Genomic DNA, 22,733 nt, shown 5'->3' on the forward strand with positions numbered 1-22,733 from the left:
CAACCGGCACTGAATAAACGTAATAAACGCGATAATACCTTCTCGTAATTGCAGGTTAGTCTTAAAAGTGGATGGTATATACTATATTATATTATATTTTATGTATTATATTATACTCTAGATGGTGCCTATAAAGTGGGTGGTTGTGAGTTTAAGAGATGTAAAATTAAAAATATTGAGAAGCTTCAATTTTGATTAATCCTCATTAATATTCAAATATTCTTACCAAACTGCTACTTATATTCGTGCACTACTGTCCTGAAGCTCCTTGACCCTGGAAGCAGATGCCACTGATTTGTGTCTGAAACCAAACAAACCAAAATCACTGAAAAGTTATTCTAGGATAACCAAAACAATTTGGACTGTGATTTTTCCTTGAGGGGTGACATATTATTCTTCCCGACAAATCCCTTATTGATTTGCATAATAACCATAATTAAATCCAAAAGTGTCCAGAGAAAAGAAAATAACAGTTAATTACTGAGAAAATAACAGTTATCACTGCTGAATCTGTCCGCAATGATTGTAACACAGGTAGCAATTTGGCTCTGCTTTATGACAGGTGAAAAAACTGTAATTATGTTGAAGAACACTGTGATAGTTGCTCTGTGATTAATTCAAAGCCGGGTGGATTTGGGAGAAATCTGTCACTTTCAAAAGAGACGCTGAGGATAAACAATCAGTGGAACAACTGAATCACTTCACGCAGTTAGTGGCTCATTTGGTGACAGATACTAGATCCTTCTGAATCTCCTGAGAATCTTCTTCTTCTTCCAGTAGACTACTTCACTACGTCTTTATAGTACCACGGAATTTACCGTGGGTGTAGTTTTTGCTTCCATTATTTGATCATAGTTGAGTAATTTGAAATATCCATTACTTTGGTCTTGATTCCTTATTCGAAACAAGATCAAAGAAGTTTCTAAGCCTTCCATACATCATATTCTTCAATAGAGGTGTTATTTCTGAGTTTTTCTGCTCGTCTGAGTTCTTCTTAATATAGTTGGTGAGTTGAATTTACTTAGGTAATTGGAAATTATTATTATTTAAAATTATTCCAGATACAGTACATAGAATTTTCAACTAATCCTTGTTATAGTATAGTAGACTTCGTTACGACTTAGTTATAGTAGACTTCGGAAATTCTTGTCTATTAATTAATTTTAAATTATTATTTAAAATAATTTCAAATACAGTAAATAGAATTCTCAACTAGTCATTGTTTAAGTACAGTAAACTTCGTTACCTACTTGAATCTTGGAGGTTTTCCATATTCAGGGTCATATACCCCAAGAATTCTTTCATATATTTTACTATTAAATTTCTACCCACAATTATTTGAATTACTTCTCATAAAGAGCACAATTTTCATTACTTTCAATGATATCTTGTCTATTATATCATGATAATGACATTACATCAACAGGTATCACTTTAAACATTGGTTCACGGGACTTGTGTAACGTTTTGAGATTTGCGATTCATTGAATATTTCTACAAATTATGTTTTGTAGAAAGATTCAAAGTTTGTGCTATTTGTTCAGTGTAGTGAACTCATTTGAAACGTTGTGTTTTTGAAATTAATAAAAAATAGTAGTACCCTTTATTAAAAACTTTAAAATATTACTAGTTTCGACCACAGGTCATTTTCAAGTTAAATTTTTGTGTTTATGAAATTTCAATTCCTTTATTTCATGTCGATAGCTGATAACACGTCATCTAATAGCCTTCATTCGTGTTTGTTATCAATTCTATTTTATTCAGAAATAAATACGCCACATAATGATGAATAAACATAACCATAAGTGTACACATAAAAAATAATAATGAAATATCAATATCGGAAGAAATAAATAAGTATATCAATAACTTCGTTATTTCCAGATGAAATGGGAAAGTCCAAAGAGGAGCTCATTGAAAAACATCCCAATTCAGATGATGCCAATAAAACTACGGCTGGGAAATTCGCCGAAGAACAGATAACTACAGAAAGCCTTATGCTAGGTTTTGGTGATAAAAGGATAACTGGCAAATTGGGAATGTTATTTTTCGCTCTAACGTGGACGCTGCAAATCAATCTGATCTTCTGTCTCACGTACGAATGGCCTGACTTTCTCAACAGAATTTTGACAATGAAAGAGATGCTCATGTCGTGTTTCGCCACGAGTGGATATTTTGTGCAGAATCATCTGCTCATTTTAGAGAATGATGTGGTGAAAAGGTACAGTCGAAAGCATTCGTTGGCTTATTTGAGTTTTCAGCCATATCACAATAGTATCAATTATTCACAGTAATATAGTAATATTCTGAAATGGATTTATGACAATAGTTTTTATTTTATTTTTTTATTTAATCAATGAGAATTACACAACTTACAGAAAAGTACCACAGGCTTATACGCCCAAAAAGGTTCCAATTCTGATTTATACAACAGTCCAAATGTAGCTAGGTTATGTACCACTTAACATTCTTCAATTAACTTACACACTCAATTTAAAATTCAGAACACAATAAAAAATCATTCTTAGTTGGTGTGACATTGATTTTTCAGCATGGAAACTCCAATCCTCAAATCTCAAATTGTGGAAAGCTTCAAGAGATAGTCACTATAGGTGTACTTGTAGATTTGTGAATAGGTTGCCTATTTTGTTTCGTAGATCTATAGCTTATCTGCAACTGTACTAAGTTTACATTGAACGCACTTGTCTGCAGACCGACGAGGAAAAAATCCCTCCCCAGGTGTTCCAATGTTGCAACGTAGACAGACGTCTATTTGTCTCCATAATAATGCCCGATCACGTCTGCAGGCAGACGTTTGATCTTTTCTCCGTCTGCATACGATTTTCTGTTGCGGAGTGCATTCACCTCAAGTCAAGGCTCGTTGGAAAGTTGAAGACTCGTGAATGATAAAAAACTTTCAATAATGAAAACAGACTTGATAGCTGGTCTCTTGAATTAATCTCATTCTATCCTGAACTTTCTGTTGCGTTCACCTCAAGTCATGGCTCATTGGAAAGTTGAAGACCTGTAAATGATAAAACACTTTCAATATTCAAAAGCTACTTGATAGCTGGTCTCTTGGAAGCAATATCATAGAGCAACAGAAGCTAATGTGAATTAATCTCATTCTATATCCTGAACATTTTTATCCCAACTCGGTAACAGGCTATGTATGTAGTGTATCAATATATTTGATAAATGTTGATGCTAATTGAAAAACAATTGGTTCACTTCAAATATGGGTACAGTATCAATGTATAGCCTTTTACGCTGCTATTCATCAACCACTCTCATGGTACTCATTTATTTATTCAAGTAGGTAGGTACACTAATTAAACTTTCAGATTCACAGGCTTGAACCCGAGAACTGTTCCCAATCCAATACCTAGAAGAGTCCGACTGTATGTTATCGACTGTATATGTGTCACAATCAAGTTATGTTCCAATTAGACAGTGAAATAGGAACGTCGTCATATGTGTTACAGACTTCACATAAAATCGATTTTTTTCGTCGTAGAAATGTATTCCAATTCAGATTTCAATACAGGAGTCCATCTGTAAGTTATCACAACTTTGAACTCTGAACTGTTTCAATTATAAAGTCAATGAAATAGGAACGTCGTCAAAAATGTTACAGAATTCACTTATCTTCACAGAAAATCTATCGTTCTTGTGAAAATCTACTGTTCCAATTAATTATGAAGACTATGAAATAAAAGCGACGTCATGAATTCACTTATATCACACCAAATCAATCGTTTTTGTGGGAATGTATTACAATTCATACTAGAGTCCAACAGTAAATTACGAGTCACATCTTTGAACTGTTGTATAATTAATAAGATAAGATAATATATTTATTGATAATTGTTACAAGGCTGTTGCCTATGGTAACATTTACAAAAATTGACAATATACAGTATAAGAGAGTGGAATAGAAGCGTCGTCAAATAATGTTTTGTGGAAATGTGCACTAATTGATACATGTCAAGTTACATGTTACATTTCTGAACTGTTGTTTCAATTATTAAGACAATGTTATAAAAACGTCGTCAAATGTTACACAATTCACTAATCTTCCCAGAAATTATATACTTTTCTCGTGGAAATGTGATTTAATTGATGTTAATATTTCCACAGATACTTGGAGACCGTCGAATATCAGAATACATCGACAGAGAGGAATCGTGTGATTGGAGAAACAAATAAATTCATCAAATGGTTCACAGTGGTATCAATCAGAGCGTTCAAAACGATGTTCATATTTGGAGGCTGCCTGCCTCTGCTGCAGGTTGTCATATTCCTGACCAAGTCCTATTTCACTGGATCCGAACTCAGCATGTGCCTTTTGTAGTCTACGTTTATGTGCCTGAGAGATTCCGGACAATTCCTGGCTACCTGACGGCCCAATTGCTGGCTTTCACTTGGTATGGACTGGTGTCTTATATGTGGGGCGTCAGCTACAAGGTATAGTCCCCATTTTATAATGTTCTATTCATTATCAGTGACAAATCGAATACTAAGGGCAGGTTTCCGAGCTCGGAATTTGGCCAAGTTCTAGACTTTAAACAGCTGGAGTCAGAAAATTGGCTTTTCGAAACGGGGCGTAGTCGTAGTGATATTGTCATAGTTATGTTTGAATTATATTTCGAAAAACTAGAAAATTGAACACAAAAAATCAAGAGAAAATAGTGTGAAGTTTCAGCTATTTGTAATTATTTAGAAATGTTTAATTTCGTCAAGGAAAAACGTTTCCAATTATAGAAATGAGAAATTAAAGATTGCCATAAAAACTGCGACTACGCCCCGTTTCGGAAAGCCAATTTTCTGACTCCAGCTGTTTAAAATCTAGAACTTAGCTAAATCCCGAGCTCGGAAACCGGTCCTTAATTTCTGGAATAGATTGATTAGATTGGTTTCACTCTAACACTTTATAAATGACAGTGTTGTGGACTGTGAAGTTGAGGCAATAAGAGACACTTAACTCAAAAATTGATAAGGAGATTTTTATTGAGTTGAATACTGAATTTCTGGAATAAATCGATAGATTATTAGCTTTATACAATCACATAGACAATAAGATACAATAGACAATCACATAGATAATAAGAATCCCTCTTCCACTAAACTTGAATCACAAATTAGTTGAGAGATTCTCAAATATATTATTAGAGAGTCTCCATAACCATATAAGTCAGTGATTACCACACAATAAATGATTCATACGACCATCTTCCAAACAATGCTTACTATCAACCTTACTTAGGACCGGTGTACAAAAGCCTGTTGAATTCTAATCATGATTGAATGCCACGAGAACCAAACAAAGAAGTCTTTCCCGAAAAGAAGTCTTCTATGATTGGCTCTCGTGGCATTTAATCACGATTAAAATTTATAGGGCTTTTGTGCAACCGGGGCCTAATATCTTAAGATGCGAACAGAACGAGTAAATTGCGGTGAAGATAGATGGATGACACTAAACAGCTGTGCAATGATGAAAACATTAATTGTAGTCATTGAAATAGATATGGAAGAACGCAAGTGATCATCATATCATACTCGTATCTATTAAATAGAAAAATAGAAATTATCTCCTAGTGACACGAAGAAATACAGTAGCCAAATATAAGAAGTATGAGATTTTTCTAGAAAGAAAGTAAAGAGAGAGAGAGAAAAATCCTAAGAACATGTATAACTTTAGGACTATTCAATGAGCAGTCTCTTCTTTAAAAACATCTACTCTCCACTTTCTTCTATCTCTATTCTACTCTCTACACTATACTTTCTTCCTCTACTAAAATCTCTTCTTCTCACTCACTAATATATTACTCTCCACTCTCTACTCTAATAAATTAAAAATAATGTATGATGATGATAATAAAATAATTAAAAATAAATAAATAAAATAATAATAATAAAATAATTTATTAGAGTAGAGAGTGAAGAGTAATATATTAGAGATTTTAGTAGAGGAAGAAAGTATAGTGTAGAGAGTAGAATAGAGATAGAAGAAAGTGGAGAGTAGATGTTTTAAAAGAAGAGACTGCTCATTGAATAGTCCTAAAGATATACATGTTCTTAGGATTCAAACTTTCATCTCACATTGAATATTCCTTGAAGATAAATTTGTTACACTCTGAACCATCCTTTCCCAGGTCTACTTGTGTGCAATCAGATGCGTGGAGACTGAAATGCAACTGCTCTGTCAGTCATTGGAAGAAATAGGCATGATGTCAGGAAGTGGCAACGAATCAGTCCTGGTCTACAAATCGGACACTGAGAAAGTGCAAGGCAATGAGGACGTCAAGCTCAGACAGTTTTTCTCATCTATAATTCAGCATCATCAGCATATTCTCAGGTACAGTTCAATGCAACATGCAACATATTTGATAAATCCTTATACCCATTCCACAGGTCACTGGTTGAAATATATTAAATATATAAAATGAATATCAATTCAAGTTAGATCGTCACTGAGATGTTTTCGTGTTTTGTAATGGTGGTGAGGTTCAGAAATGATGGTGAGGATCAAGCTTTGATGGTGAGTAGTGTTCATGAAACATCACACTATCACTGAACGAGCGTAGGAAGTTCCTACTTTTGATATGAGGCTCCAGTCGTTTTTGGGTTTTTAGACATGCTTGTGTTCTCGATTATTTTGTTGAGAATAAGCTTCCATCGTTGAACTTCAAATTTTCAACACATTTTCTTTGAAACATTAACAGTTCGAGTTCGGCGGCAAACGAAATCGACTCACTTCTTCGTTATTTTTGACGTTATCATTGAGGATAACATTAAAAGTGCATAAGAAAAAGTATATCTATTTATCATTACAAATTAGATGATTATCAATAGGATACAATGATGCATATAACTCGATGTAATTTGAACTATTCCTCTAGAGTTTCCACTGCTTTTAATAGAACAGCTTGCAGAATATCAGCTCATTAACAGTTTCAAAAACATACCATTCTCTAGATTAAATATAATTTCGATTTTTGATTTGTGATGGAGACATAAAAAATGTAGAAATGTAATATTTCTAAGCTGATGTTTCAATATATTGAGAATATTCAATAGAATGTTGCTTTGAATTTCAGGTTGGTTTCTCTACTGTCAAAACACTTGAGGCTTGTGATTGTGACATTCATCAATATTTATGGACTGCAAACATGTTTATACATGATCTTTCTTTTAAAGGTGAGTTATTGGAAGCAGGAACAATTGTATAACATTCATATTTTTATGGATGAATTGTAACAAAATTGATTGTAACTGTTAAGAGGAATAGCAACTGCTCCATATTCTTATTCTAGAATATTCCATATTCTCATAGTGGAATTGTAACAATCCCGTAACATTTTCATAGATTTGTTTTAAAGATGAAAATTATTGGACATTGTATGAATAAGAATCACAAGGAAATACTGTATCATTAAAACCAATGTACCTAAAATATAATACCTAATTCTAGGTACCTTGATTAAAACTGATGAAAAGTGCATAATCAGTATAAAAACTCCAATATCATTGATAATAGATTCAATTAAGCCTATTCTAAGTGTAATATTAAATTAATTTTTCAGATGAAAGAGACTGGTATAAGAATGAAATACGCAATGATATACTGCGTTATTCTTGTTATAATGTATTCGTGTACGAAGAGTGGGCAAGATATAAAAAACAAGGTGAGTTTTTTTCCAATAATATTATTATTCAAATAATTGAACTATGATTCATTTTGGAATTAGTACTCAACTACTCATTATTGATTCATGATAAATCAAGTGAGAAAATAATTAAGCAAACGTATGTTGTGCCTTTCCTAAATTGTATAACTTACTTTGTGGAGCATCTCTACAATATTAGATTACCTCCTCACAGCCATAAATTACTGCTGTTTCTGGCACAGCCCATGCGGGGACCTTCCTCCTATTTAACATTTATTAGTTATTAACAGCAATAATAGTTATTAAGGTTTATTAATTTAACAGTCATCAATTTTTCTGGTCTGTTCATGAGTTTTTTTCGATTTTTCACATATAGTTTTTTCAAATATTATCAGTTTCAAAATATTTTCACTACAAAGAATTGGATTTTCTTGTAGGATATAGGAAGATGAAACAAACAAAACCAAGAATCTCTTTTTGAAGCCTCTTGTTCAAATCATTTTCATTCTCTAACCTCCACTAGAGATTGTTTCTGAATCTTTCATTAGTTTTGGCATAGGAATGTACGTGTTTATCTTGAATGATTAGAAAATTATCCTCTATCAGAAAATTCTGATAGAGCCAGGGATCTGTTTATCGTGTTTATCCTCTATCAGAAAATTCTGGTAGTGCCACGGATCCGTAGATCATAAAACATTATCGTTATAAACGTTTATCATTATCGTAATAAACGTATACATTCATCGTAATAAACGTAATAAACATTATCGTAATAAACGTTTCATAAACAATAATATTTTTACAGGGAGAGAAAATTCGGATGTCTTTCTACGAATGCGCTTGGGTGAATAAGCCGCAGTGGATGAAGCGTTCTTTGTTGGTGATGATGAGCAAATCCGTGGAGCCGATAGAATTAAAACCGTTTGGTCTCTATGTACTTGACTTGAACTGCATGGCTAATGTAAGTAGTTTCTCCAATTCGAATTTTCTTTTATTTTTCATATACTCTTCAATTCTCATATACATTTTTTGAATAACCATTCATCTTAGAATCAGTATTAGTTTTCATACAGGGAGGTGATATTTCTTACATCATGATCGTTTTTATTGTGAGACCTGGGAGAAGTTATAAGCACACTCCAATTTTGTATTAGCTGTCAACTGGATTATCAATCGCATGCAATTAATCACTACTTTTCTTGACTTTCCACTGCTTTCAATAGAACTGTTGACGGAATATCAGACGCTTTATTTGGAGCGAGTTCTTCAGCCAGGGGCTCACTAGTTATAATCAATCAAGTTAAGTTGGTCCTTCTTGGCTATATTCCGTTACAGAGATTCTATTGATTTTAACCATTAAGTAAAGCTTCAAATCCAACTTGGTATTATTGGAATTAAAATACTGTATTGATATTCTTACAAATACGGTGAATTTGTAAGAACATTAACCAATGCATGATTTATTTATGACTATAATAATTTTCTTTCCATTTTTACAGATACTAAAAGCTACCTACACTTACTTCAATATTGCCAATGAGTTCATAAAGTGAAAACAGATTCACAATATAAGATAATGATTGAAGAAGAGGAATAAAATAATGGGAGAGTTCGATTTATTGCTTCTATGTAGCCTACATTCTACATGTATCCTACATGATGGATTTGTGTTTTATGTACTTCGATGAATTCATATGTTGAATTTTAATGATACAATGATGAACTTATCCTGTGAACAAATTTAGAACATTTCTTAATTTTTCATATTTCCAGTGAACTTCCACCGCTCGAATAGTTTATAGATCTAGAAAATTGTATATAGTACCGTTTAGATGATTGAAATGATGATAGAATTAGTTTAGCGTGAAGTTTCCTAATAAAACTAGTTGTGATATTATTCTTCTATAAGAGTTTTGTAACGTTTTTCATTATTCCACAATTCTTTGTCATGAGAATTTCTGCTATCATAACTTAATATCCTATTATATTAAGCGAGCAATTTCTGTTTATATTTTTATATCTAGTTATATGGTTATTTATATTGAATGAAAAAGACTAAGAAATTGTCAAAAAACCACTGATTTATTGATGATTAGAAAGACCGGTTTCGGTTATTAAACCATTGTCAATCTCTGATAAACTCAGATTATCAGAGGTTTATCAGAGATTGACAATGGTGTAATAACCGAAACCGGTCTTTCTAATCATCAATAAATCAGTGGTTTTTTTGACAATTTCTTAGTCTTTTTCATTCAATATGAATAATTACCACAATATCAACTTCTCAACACCAAAAAAAATGGTTATTTATGTTCAACGGATCTCGAAAACGGCTCTAACGATTTTCACGAAATTTGGAACAAAGTAGGTTTATGATATAAAAATTTGATTGCACTAGGTCTCATCCTTGGGGAAACTCGCTGAACGACATTAAAATGATAATTCATCCTTGGCTGAAACAGCTGAGACTTTCGTCGTCTGTGGATAGTGAAAAGTGAGCGAGTGATTCTGTGGAAAATCAAAATATCGCATCTCCGAAATTCATAAGCTGACGTATAGCCAGCTGTAAAATATAAACACGATCATTTTAGAGAATTGTGTTCTGTTTATCAATAAATAAAGATAACGAGCGAAGCTTGGTGCCCCGATATTATTAATTAAAAATTGATGAATATGAATAGATCGCGTAATTCTTGAACAGCTTGGTATTAGAAAAAGATGCTATGCCCACTCCAGTTAAGCGGAAGGTATCGTGATTTATCAATTTTCTGGAGAATTCGAGTGATTCAAGTAGGTGTGATAGTTATTCCAATTTCAAATTCCAGAATGAATCGTGGTTCCAGGGTCATTAAGCATAACAATGAAATATCACTGTCTGAAAAGCTATTATGTTATTATTCATTTGCTACGTAAATACAAAAACATTATAATTTAAGTTTTATTTTGTTAACTAATTGGAGAAAGAGAAATACAGGAATATGAGGACAATGGTATATCGCTTCCCGGTGATTCGGAACCCACCTAAAGCTCCAGGTCCACTTATCACTCATCGTCATCCGTCTCACTTTACCCAAGGATAAGCTCACATCAGTAGATTTTATCATGTGGGAATCACCCTCAGGAAAATATATTCATAGAAGTACAAAATCAATAGATAAATAATAATAATAAAATGAATAGAAAATTGGAATAGATGGAATGAAAATGGAAATAGATAGACAATAGAAATGTATTGAAAATTGAAACAGAGAACCTCCGAAACGGACGTGTCTATTTCCCGGTTGTATCAGTGGACTATTTCCATGTAAAATATCCATCAAAATATTTAATTCCAGCGAAGTGACTTGGCGGAATAATGAGAATTCGTTTTGTTTCGAGTCTTCCGGGCGAGTTGAAACAAAACGTGTTAACAAGAAAAGTTTCCACAATCAGTATTCTAATGGAATCTCCCAGAACCCGGATATTGTGGTAAACGAGAGGACGGCTCAAAAAAGTAATATGATGAAAAAACTTTTATGAAAATATTATTGAAGCATGAGCTAACTCGACAAAACAGAATTGTTTTGCAACATGAAAATTCATTACATGAAGCAGGCTCAACGGATTGGATAACACCGATTACTAATTTCATTCAGCGAGTGAGCATAGTGGATTTTAATTCATGTAAATTTTATGCCAAAATGACTGGTCTGAGTGGTAGGAGGCTGGCAGTTTTCCCAGCTCACTTCATTTATGCATAAACCATGCATTATGCTGCGGTGTCTCATCTCAAGATGGTATTGTTCTCGGATGCTGGTTTCTCAACCCACATGAGCGGCGCTTGTGTATTCTGGTCTTGTCCTTCTGACTTATCTCTCTCTCATGTGGCTGAATATCTTAATCCATTTATCAAGTCATAATGAATGATGATGCAATTTGCATTCCAATTGTCCAGGAGAGCTGCCTAGAAGCTAGATGACAAAGATTATACAAAATAGGACGTCAATGTTTACGAATTGTAGTGATTATAGTTTCTAGCTAAAACTTACTCAAAATGAGTTTCAGCGTGGAAAAGTCTACAAGCTAGACAAGACTAGAAACGTAGTCTAGAAGTTAGCTTCTTGTCTAGTAGCTAGACAAGATAAATTATAGAAACAATGGTAAATTATAGACAATGTAAATTATAGAAACAGTATGATAAGAACAACTTATCCATGTTCACGGATTATTATTCAATATTGCCGCATTTTTATAATGATAAATCATAGACAATGTGAATTATTATAACAGTATAAGAACTTACCCATGTTCACGGATTTTTATTAAATATTGCCGCATTTTTTTCAGTTTAAGCTTACTCAAAGCAGTAGAATTAAGTAGAAAATGTATATTTGAATTCAAGATTCAACTTTGAAATTACCTAACGAGGCTTCATAGTACACATTCGAAGGAGTTTGTTGACCGAGCGAAGTGAGGTCTAAAATTCAAGTCGACGGTTTGGCATTTCTCTTAATGTTTATATGTTTCGCATTTACGGCGAAACGCGGTAATAGATTTTCATGAAATTTGACAGGTATGTTCCTTTTTCAATTGCGCGTCGACGTATATACAACGTTTTTGGAAATTTTGCATTTCAAGGATAATATAAAAGAAAAAAGGAGCCTCCTTCATACGCCAATATTAGATTAAGATTCATACAATAGAATTATTAATCATAAATCAGCTGACAAGTAATTACACAGATGTGTGGAGAAGCCAGTCTATTGCTGTATTTCCATAAGGTCTATAGATTCAATCAGGTACTTGTGGATGAGAATACTGCGTGAGGTCTACTGTTCACAGAACTACTAGTAATTTTTGTTGTAATAGTGAAGACCTTACTCAAAACGAAGAGGTCCACAAGCTAGACAAGACTAGAAGCAAAGTATAGAAGTTAGCTTCCTGTCTTCTCTAGACAAGTTAATTTATTTATTCATAGGCAATAGACAAAATTCAGGTGTAAACAGAAGGCGTTCGCCCAAAACTGCTTTGGACCTTGATTTGAAATAAATAGTTTAGAGGTTATGTAGAGTTCATGATTTGGTTTACACACAAGTGTTATTATAGAAAAATAACAACAAGAACTTATTAATGCTCAAGTATTATTATTCAATATTGCCGTTTTTTATTTTAGTTTGAACTCACTCAAAACATTAGAATTAAGTGAGCATGGAAAATGTAAGTTTGAATTCAAGATTCAACTCGTAAAAAGGACTTGCGAGGCTTCATAGTACACATTCGAAGGAATTCGATTTTTGGTGTTTGATTTTGAATACGAATTTAATTTTTGGTGTAATAGTGAAGATTGAGATGATTATCCATTAATATAAATTGTCCATATAAATACATAAACATATAAATTGTCTACCACATAAATTGTCACAACAATTGCAACTACAACTTTCAATTACGAATCTGTTCTGTCACAAATTTATTGAAATATCAAGAGACCGCTTTTGTTTGTTACAATACTTGGTGAACTGAAACTAGAAGTGAGTAGAAGAATATTGAGCAAGCAGTTAGATTGGTGGATGACTGAACAAACAAGACGAGCTCTGCTATTGGCCTAGGCGTGTGTAAGTTGACCATTGTGGAGTAGCTTAGCTCGGCCAATGGCTGACATAACGTTCTCCTTGTTAGGCAATCTACCAATCATATCGCTTGCTAAATAGAATGGGTATATACTCGGCTGCTCTCTACTTCACTTTCAGATTACCAGAGATTAGTAACAGAGTAATAACAAAAACCGGTATATCGATATTCACTTACTCAATCATTTACAATTCATTGAATCATTGAAATATTATCATGAATAATAATATTAAAAAGACTGAGACAACTCTGAAGATAAAAATCACTATCATCAGTGTCACCAACACAGTAGACATTAACTTATTGGACTTGAACAACATAACATAACATAACATCGATAGAATGTGAATCATTTCGATGAAAGATTACATAGTATTATGAATATTTTTCATGCGTATCCATACTTCTTGATTTCAGAATAATTCCAATATTTAGATTGTCTAATACCAAGACAGCATAGCATTGCATATTCATAGAAGTATTCTACACTTCAGTTTAGATGTTCCTGGAGCAGATGTTCCTGACAATGATGTTCTTGGCAAGGACTGAAACTCACACACAGGAGGCAAAGAGATGGTTCCAAATAAACAAGCTTAAACTTAATGAGGACAAATCCCAAATATTAATATGCTCTCTGAAAAACGAAAAACCCGAAAGCACTACCAAACCAGTAAAATCATTGGGTTTTTGGCTTGACAGAAAATTGAAATGGGACACACACATTTCAAAGACATGCTTAAAACTAGCAAGAGTCCTACATCTCCTAAAAAAACTAAGGTATGTTGTCACTCTAGAATACTTGATGACAGCTTACTATTTGCTGTTTCACAGTCACATAACATACGGAATCCTCTCTGGGGACATGCTTCAGCCAGCTCAGATATACTATTGCTACAAAAAAGACCATTCGAATAATCACATTCTCTGACCACCTGGCACACTGCAGGCCACTATTCAAAAAGCTGAGAGTACTTACAATCTTTAGCCACTATGTACTCTGCTCACTTCTATTCATAAAGGATAAAGCAAAAACATGACAAAGAGAAGCAACATACATACCTACAACACTCGACATGCGGCAGACCTGGATGTACCTCGAAGCAGACTTACAGCAACTCAAAAAAGTTTTGAAATATCAGCACTGCGACTGTATAACCAGCTCCCTGAATATATATTAAATTGCGAAGCCAAAAAATTCAAGCAAATATTGAAGGAACGCCTAATACAACGGTCATTATACTCATTGGCAGAACTAGTGGATGAGCCCTTATACTCTAACACAAACACCCGCCATCTCAGAGTTTGAGGGGTGACCCCCTGAATTCCCTGGCACACTCTATCCGGTTCTCCCGGTCAAGGACGAAGAATTCAAGTATCAAGTAATGATCAAATCTTCAGTTGAATAAAGAAACATACATGAAGATAAGTTTAATATAGTATATAATTGTTAATACAGTATATATAATCATCATTTATCACAAAACTATTGATAATTTTATGATTTGTGCCTCTAACATTATTGATGATGATGAAAATGAATGAATTTAAACAATAAATGATTCACAATTCTACAGTTACTGTAACATTACCAAAATAATCTCAATTTGAATCTCTGATGATCAGGAAATGAATTATTAACACACGTTAGCAGTGCAGCGTCTTCCTATAAGTCAATATCACAAGCCCAACAGAATCTCCACAGGAAAAGCCTTCTTGATAAATAATTATACAAGGCCTTATACAGTATTACCAGCACATTGTGTGGTTCTCCTTTGTATACTCATAGCAGAAGCTGTGTGGCCATGTTTACTGTCCTCTACTGTCCTTTACAGTCCTTTACTGTCCTCTACTGTCCTTTACTGCCCTTTAAGCTCCTTGGTGATGTTAACATCCACTTCAACCCTTTGTCGGCCACTCTCAAAGGGACGCATCACAAAACTAATTCATTATCAACACAATGGCCTCCCAGTCAATGCTATAATCCAGGTAATGATGTTGTCTCCTTGCTATTGTAGATGTTATTTTGCAAACACTTATTATTGATCTTGATCCATTAATTTTTTTTCAATTCAGTTCATTTACAAAAAACATAATACACGAATAAGAAATACAATATACAACATGTTTTGGAATCCCCCTACTAAACTATCCATCTGTGTGTAGGGGGGAGTTCCACTTTATACATAATAAGCTTAATCTGCTCATAGAAGTAAATAATAGAGAATACACTTATATTGTGGATGTATTATTAATATTCTGATTATAAAATATATAATACATTGTGCTGATGTATATTTAAGAATAAGTATACTTAATACATTGATTGATTAATAGAATAAATAATAAAATCCATGAATTCATCTCCATATCATCTAAAACTATAATGCTTTAAGGCCTTTGTAAATAATTATCAACAAAATGATTTTCTTGTCATTGCTATAATTTAAGGAATGATTTGGCCTTGTAGCTATTGTGGATGCAGTCTTAAAAACTATTTTCGATTCTAAATGTTGAAATTTTTCTCCCATATTTATCTCCATAGCATCTCAAACTACAATCCTTCAGGGACCTCATAATTCACCATTATTGAATAGCGTTCTTGTTGATGGAATAGTCCAGGTAATGATGCTGCCTTCTAGATATTGTGGATGATTATCTTTCAAACATTTCATGATTTCAAGAATCTATCAATTTCCTTTCATATTATCTACGACTTTAATCCTTCAAGGACCTCATAATATTCATGTATTATATAATAATATCCTAGTCATTGCTTGAATCCAGGTAATGATGTGGCTTTCAAGATACGATTCTTTCAAGATTTATCTCCGAAACTTTTGGACTCCAAGTTCAATCTTATATGTAATTAATTCCATTTATTAAACAATAACTTCCCTGTAAATGCAATACTTTAGGTAACGACATGCTCTTCTACTTCTAGCTATTGTGCGTGTTGTCTTTAGAAACATTTCATGATTTTATGCATTGAATCTTCAAACTCTTCTTAGCACTTGTCTCTATAATGATTGTCCAGAAGCTACAAATTTTCAATGTTTTAAAGCTTCTAAAGAAAAAGTCAAAGCTTCAAATATTGTAGCTTGTCTAAGCCCATCGGTTCCAACAGCCTAAATTCTGTTGTTAACTGACGTCACATGCTTTAGGATTATTTGGATGCTATCTAGAGAACTCTGACAATGGATGAGCCGATGACAATGGATATTATCATTATTTGATATTATTATTATCACTGGAACAGGGAATAAACAGAGAAAAGTATAAGAAACTGGCAGTGAAGTCAGTAGTAATCACTTAAATTTAATGTTAAAGACTTGACCTAGCCACAACCACAAATTTTCAAAAAAATCGAGATAACGATTTCAGTTGTCATACCATAAAATGTCATCTCTGGTGAATCAACTTTAAGCCATACGCAGACTCAAATTAGACCAGTAGTGACCTACGGCGCAGAGGCATGGACATTAAATGTTAAAGAAATAAATGCGCTGCGATTCTTCGAAAGGAAGAATATAAGAAGAGTGTTGGGTCCAGTGAGAACAGCGGAAGGTTGGCGAGCAAGGAGTAACGCAGAGGTGAACGTGTTCCTGAATGAAGAAGATATTGTGCGTTTCATCAAAGCGCAAAGAATAAGGTGGCTCGATCACGTGACAAGAATGGGAATAGACAGGTTAACCAACAACTTGATGGATGCACAAATGATGGGGATTAGAAAGCGTGGAAGACCAAGGAAGAGGTGGCTACGGGATGTGGAGGACTCATGGGAGTGCGGTCATGGAGGAGAAAGGCAGAAGACAGAGAAGCATGGAGGCAAATCGTGAGGGAGGCCAAGGTCCACACCAGACTGTAGAGCCAGCAAAAGTAAGTAAGTAAATAGCGATTTCAGTTGCTACACCATAAAATTTCATCTCTGGTGAATAAACTTAAAGCCATACGCAGACTCCAAGTTTAAACGGATTCGGATCAGTAGGTATTTTATACTCGCGGATTGTATCACATTATAATTAATGCAACCCAGCTGATCTGATTAGCCTTGAACTTGGATGGTCCATACCAACCAACGGCTTCAGCCCGCGGCCCTCTAAGTTTAAACGGAATTGGATCAGTCAGTCGTATCAACAGGGATTGTATCACATTGTAATAAATGCAACCTAAGCTTGATCTCATCTGCTAGCTGATCAGACTAGACTTAAGCTTCCATGTTGCATCGGCCCTCAATGTATTAATCCTACAGAATCCACTTTTGAAAATCTACTTGTTGGCTATGCAAAGTGTTGCCCACATTTTCACCGCACTAACTAGTAGTTCTGCGAGGTCTACGCGCAGTTATACTGTCCATCAGAGTAAATCCTGTCTGTATGTCGTGTCGGCGAGATATCGGTGTGAAAACGACTAATGGCTGTTGGGGCTGGTGTATCAAAAATGCTAACATCAAAAGCTAATCTCCTTCAAGACATACTGGCAACAGGACAGCCCGAGTTCAAAGCAGAGAAAGTTCGAGGGACAATTTTTTCTATGCTATTTTAGTTATTAAATGCATGCGTTATTGCAAGCAATCAATAGTTCATAAAAATTGCATTCAATGTGGCATGCAATTTATAGTCTACACAGCAAATGATTTTTTACCAAGTTACATTGAGATATTGAATTGCATGCGTCATGCATGCAATTTATAATCAACTCGACAGCTGATTTATGATGAATAGTTCTATAGTCTGATTTTTACTCTAATATTGGCGTATGAAGGAGGCTCCTTTCTCCTTTTATATTATCCTTGAAATTCAAAATTTCCAAAAACTTTGTATATAGGTCGACGCGCAATTTAAAAAGGAACATACCTGTCAAATTTCATGGGAATCTATTACCGCGATTCGCCGTAAATGCGCAACATAAAAACATATGAACATATAAACATATAAACATTTAAACATTCAAGCATTTAAAGATTAAGAGACAGCCAAACCCTCGACTTGAATCTTAGACCTCACTTCGCTCGGTCAACTAGAATCTTCGACCTAGAAACCCTCTTTCCAAGACATTTACGCAATCGAAGAGAATCAAATAGATGGAATACATGTGGTGATTACTGTTTGGACTTATAAGGATGACAACACAAGGATACGAGAGCAGCTATTGCAGTGGTGGTGTAGCCTAATCCATGATAACGAATAGCTCCATTATGACTATGTCTGCAAATCTGAATGTCAACTTGATTACCCAGGAGATTACAATTTGCAAAGCACAATATTCATGTTGCATGGATGTTGCATCCGTGTTGCCTTGTGTTGCAACAGTGCAAAGCTTATTAGCAACATTGCACGATTACAGTTCGACGTGATATCATCACTTCGCTAACCAAGAAGCATCGGGGTAGCAATTCCATTGCAACTATTTTATCCCTTAAACCGGAATCGTGTCAAGCGGCAGTGAAATATGGCCGCTATGCCACATCGAAACTTGGGGATTTCAGAGCAGTTAACCATTTTAAAGCCGGAATGGATAGTGCTTCCGCAAAGTGGATTCAGAATGTCAAATAGCTGACAGATTTTCAAATTGAAAAAGTTATGAGGAATTATTGAGAAATAGAATGGTAGCTCCATATAGAATGCTAGTCTTTGGGAATAGATATATTATTCTCTCTCCAGGAATGAACGAAGTGTATGGAGATGGCTCTTTCCAAGACTATGAGCTGATCATATGAATTTAGAAAAATTAAGAGGTTTTTTATGGTAAGAACAAAGCATGAATTACAATAATTAAATTTATTCTTTACCTGTATGTTATATGAGTTTCATTGATCTATACATCTAGAGGCAGAGAAAGCCTATAAAAGATTGTCTGAATTTATGATTTGTATCGTTTTTTTCTTTGCTAGAGGTCTCCAAGCTGTATAATGTGAGATCAGTTCAAATTAACAACTCATTAAAATAATGAATTTCAGCATTACACCTTATTCCAATCGTATTGGCATAAGGCTGCGATCGCGATTAGTACAAATTATTATAAATATCGGGGCACCGAGATTCGCTCGTTATTTATTTATTTACTTTTGATAAACCGAACACAATTCTTTAAAATGAGTGGGGAAGTACTAACAGGCACAGCCCAAAACTGTTTTTTCCCGAATTTTGATTTATATACTATAAATAGTCCAGAAAGTAGGTTACGTTCCATACACTTGAATTCAGGTTCAATTTTCTGTTCAAACATTTGAAAACAAAAAATTATAATTTAGATTATATACAAACTAAATTGAATAACAAAATAACACACACTAATCACTTGAAATTGTCAAATAATGATCAACTTTGAAAATTATGATATACTCTAGTTTAGGAGGATTATCATGTCATGTCAACAAATCAGATTATGTTGATCGAATCGATTAAAAATTGTCTAGCTAGATAAAATTTCGCGCTGATTGATTATGATTACACAGCTGGAAAAAAATTCTGTCTCTCTCCCACACAGGCACACGCATCTTCTGTTATCGAGAGACGACGAAATTATCATCTGTTTTCCAAGGATGAATTATCCTTTTAATGTCGTTCAGCGAGTTTTCCAAAGAATGAGACCTAGTGCAATCGAATCTTTATATGATAAACCTACTAAGTTCCAAATTTCGTGAAAATCGTTAGAGCAGTTTTCGAGATCCGTAGAACATAAATAACCAGATATAAAAATAATCGGATATATACAGAAATTGCTCGCTTAATATAATAGGATAAGTATCATCCGATTATAATTAGTATGAGACTAAGTGCATACATGAACAATCACATGTGCTATGTAAATTGAATATGTCAATTTCAATTTCAATATGTACGTCTGCAATGTGAATTCTCATATATATTTAAAAACACCGAGATCGTTTGTGAGTCCTTAATGTACGTAAGTAAGTACGTATGTAAGTTCAAATTTCTTCAGGAAATTTATCCAGTGTAAGTGCGGCCTAAAAGTAATGTACCAAATTGAGAAAAGATCTTACAAGTTTATGATTGGTAGATCCAAAAACATCCCTCAACTATCAATGGAAACAATACTCAATGTCAAAGGACCGGCAATGAATTAATATCTCAATCACTGGCTTTGGAGAGAAAACGCAAGCAGCTGAATGCAATCCAGTTCCATTGAACTGTAGAATCAGAATTGAAGGAGTAGAAGAAGTTAAAAATTTGAAATGCTCGAGGGATTTTTTTAGGTTTATACAATGTATTCTGAAAAAAATTCACCTACACCAGTGGAACACGACATTCAATTCCGTGATTTTTATTCCAACCAGAACACGGAAATGAATAAACAGAAAAACTTTTGATATTGCAAGCAAAGCGTTTTCAACCATATTCTGTCAACATTTAGTTGGGTTGACAAACGCTTTTTCCTCGATTTGTGGAGCATAGATAACAAACTATCAGATAACAATCACTCTTCTTCCTGTCAAGAGTATTTTGTTGAGAGGCGTATCAAAATGTCACATACGGCACATGCATGGGTGTATCAGTGATATTGTGTGTAAGAGAGTATTTTAAGTGAGTATCAGTGACACATTGTGTGTATTCATGTGAGTATCAGTGACATCCATGTGTGAGTATTTTGTGAAACCCAAAGAATTGCATCAGTGTGGTTGAAGGTGACTTCATTCTTTTCACTCGAGCTGACATGATGCGTGTGTGAATGATGAGATAACAAACTCCACTGTCAACTGAATCATATCAGTGCCCTACGCTATCAGATGTACCGTCACTTTCAAAGGCGGAGAATCAGATAAAGAGACATCCAGCCACAAAAAGCGAGAACAGAGATGGGAGATCAAAAGTGAGGATGTGCTGAAGATACATCCTCATTCAGAGAGGAACTCTGTGGGAGGGGATATTTAGGTGGTGCGGGGAGTCATTGCCCCCTTCTCACCATGGTTTGCACTAGGAAATGAGTAACGCTCTTGCTCTACTCTCACCCACTCTCTCACCCTCCCCCGCTAAACAGTGACCCTCCCCTCTATCGAACAACAACTACAGAAGCAAACAGGGGTCGATATGGTTGCTAGGCAACCTCTCAGTCTCCATCGTTCTATCTTCCTCAATCATACGCGTTTCAACATTTTCCATCTTTCGGATTTTTCTACTCACTTACGCTCCTCTATTTTTCGCGCTCACCCATTATCAAGCTATTGTATCTAAATTATCGTCATCAACCCCCTTACTACCTGACAATAGTAGTGAGGTGGTTAAGGGGTGGGCCACAACCTCCCAAGGGGTAGTACATTCATCAAGTCTGATGCCTTAATTTCAGCTTCCTTATCAACACTATTAAGCTACTCTCCTCAGCTGTACGTCAACATTTTCTCACTTCTCAGCACTCAGCCCCACTATTTCATTCATCAACTTCCTTCAGAACACTATTATTCATTCAGCTTGTGAATTGGACAGAGATTTTCTAATACTATACAAATTTTGACAGACTCTCTGCATCAAATCGAATCGGCCGATCAGACAGCTCGACTGAATATCAATCAATAATTATTAGAGACAATACTACAGTTTTCTAAAATGGAATTCTACAAATAATATTCCATAGAAACATGAATTATACTATGATCATATTCTATAGTTCAATACTAAGGCTAGAAACTATAGTTCATGCAGTAATGATCTTGAATGATTTCGTGGATTGGGAACAAAACAATCTAGGAGTATTACTGTATCACAATGTATTCATTCTCTTTTGCATTTTTAAAACAACGACACGAGTACAACAAAATGAGACTACATCATATTACGTTTCGAGAGTCTAAATTAATAATTGGCATTCTCCATTAACACTATAAAAAAATAGTGATGATATTTTTCAAATTTAGTCTTTTCTTGAACAAGGTTTTGCATCAAATCATTGTGGAAGATTTGTAAAAAAATCTAGAAAAATGCTATGAAACATTTCGAACACTCTCAAAATCGCTGTTCACTTCGATTGTTGAGAGTGTCTAATTTTCAAAATACGATAACTATTTTCGTTTGCTCATGTGTTTCTCTTTTTAATAGAGTTTCTACCAGAACAGTCTCCTTTTTTGTATTCTTCTCCACTAATCTAGCTTCCTCTGAGCTGCATCAACCATTCAACATTATCCAGAATAAACAAAACATATCACATTTCGATATGGACACGTCTCCCGTCGGTCCCAGCTGTCTAAAGCTGCCGTTAGGTCATGTCAGAGGACCTGAAATTGATCAGTTGCGACCTGAAAACAATGACACCAAACTGAGCCAGCCAGGTCACTCGATATTATTATATTATTATATTTCGATTCTACAAACCAAACAATTTTGAAATTGTTTTCAGCGGAGGTGATTCAATCATCAAACTATTCTATCAGCTTTTTCATCAAAGATGGCAGGAAGCTGAACAAATTCACATCCATCAGCTAGTTTAACTATTCAGAGTAAT

The 22,733-nt window shown here is 34.4% G+C and overlaps 1 protein-coding gene across 1 annotated transcript; it reads left to right on the plus strand.

Moving 5' to 3' along the window:
• The first annotated feature begins 1,884 nt into the window (after nt 1-1,884).
• LOC111057553 (odorant receptor 43a-like) lies at nt 1,885-9,291 on the plus strand. Its single transcript, XM_022344986.2, has 7 exons — nt 1,885-2,221; nt 4,141-4,467; nt 6,156-6,358; nt 7,101-7,200; nt 7,587-7,688; nt 8,476-8,631; nt 9,170-9,291. Exons 2-7 carry the CDS (start codon nt 4,219-4,221, stop codon nt 9,221-9,223), a joined length of 864 nt encoding a protein of 287 aa, XP_022200678.2. The 5' UTR covers nt 1,885-2,221; nt 4,141-4,218; the 3' UTR covers nt 9,224-9,291.
• Nucleotides 9,292-22,733: the final 13,442 nt, after the last annotated feature.

Source organism: Nilaparvata lugens, chromosome 7 (genome assembly GCF_014356525.2).
Source record: "Nilaparvata lugens isolate BPH chromosome 7, ASM1435652v1, whole genome shotgun sequence".
In the NCBI taxonomy this organism is placed as follows: Eukaryota; Metazoa; Arthropoda; class Insecta; order Hemiptera; family Delphacidae; genus Nilaparvata; species Nilaparvata lugens.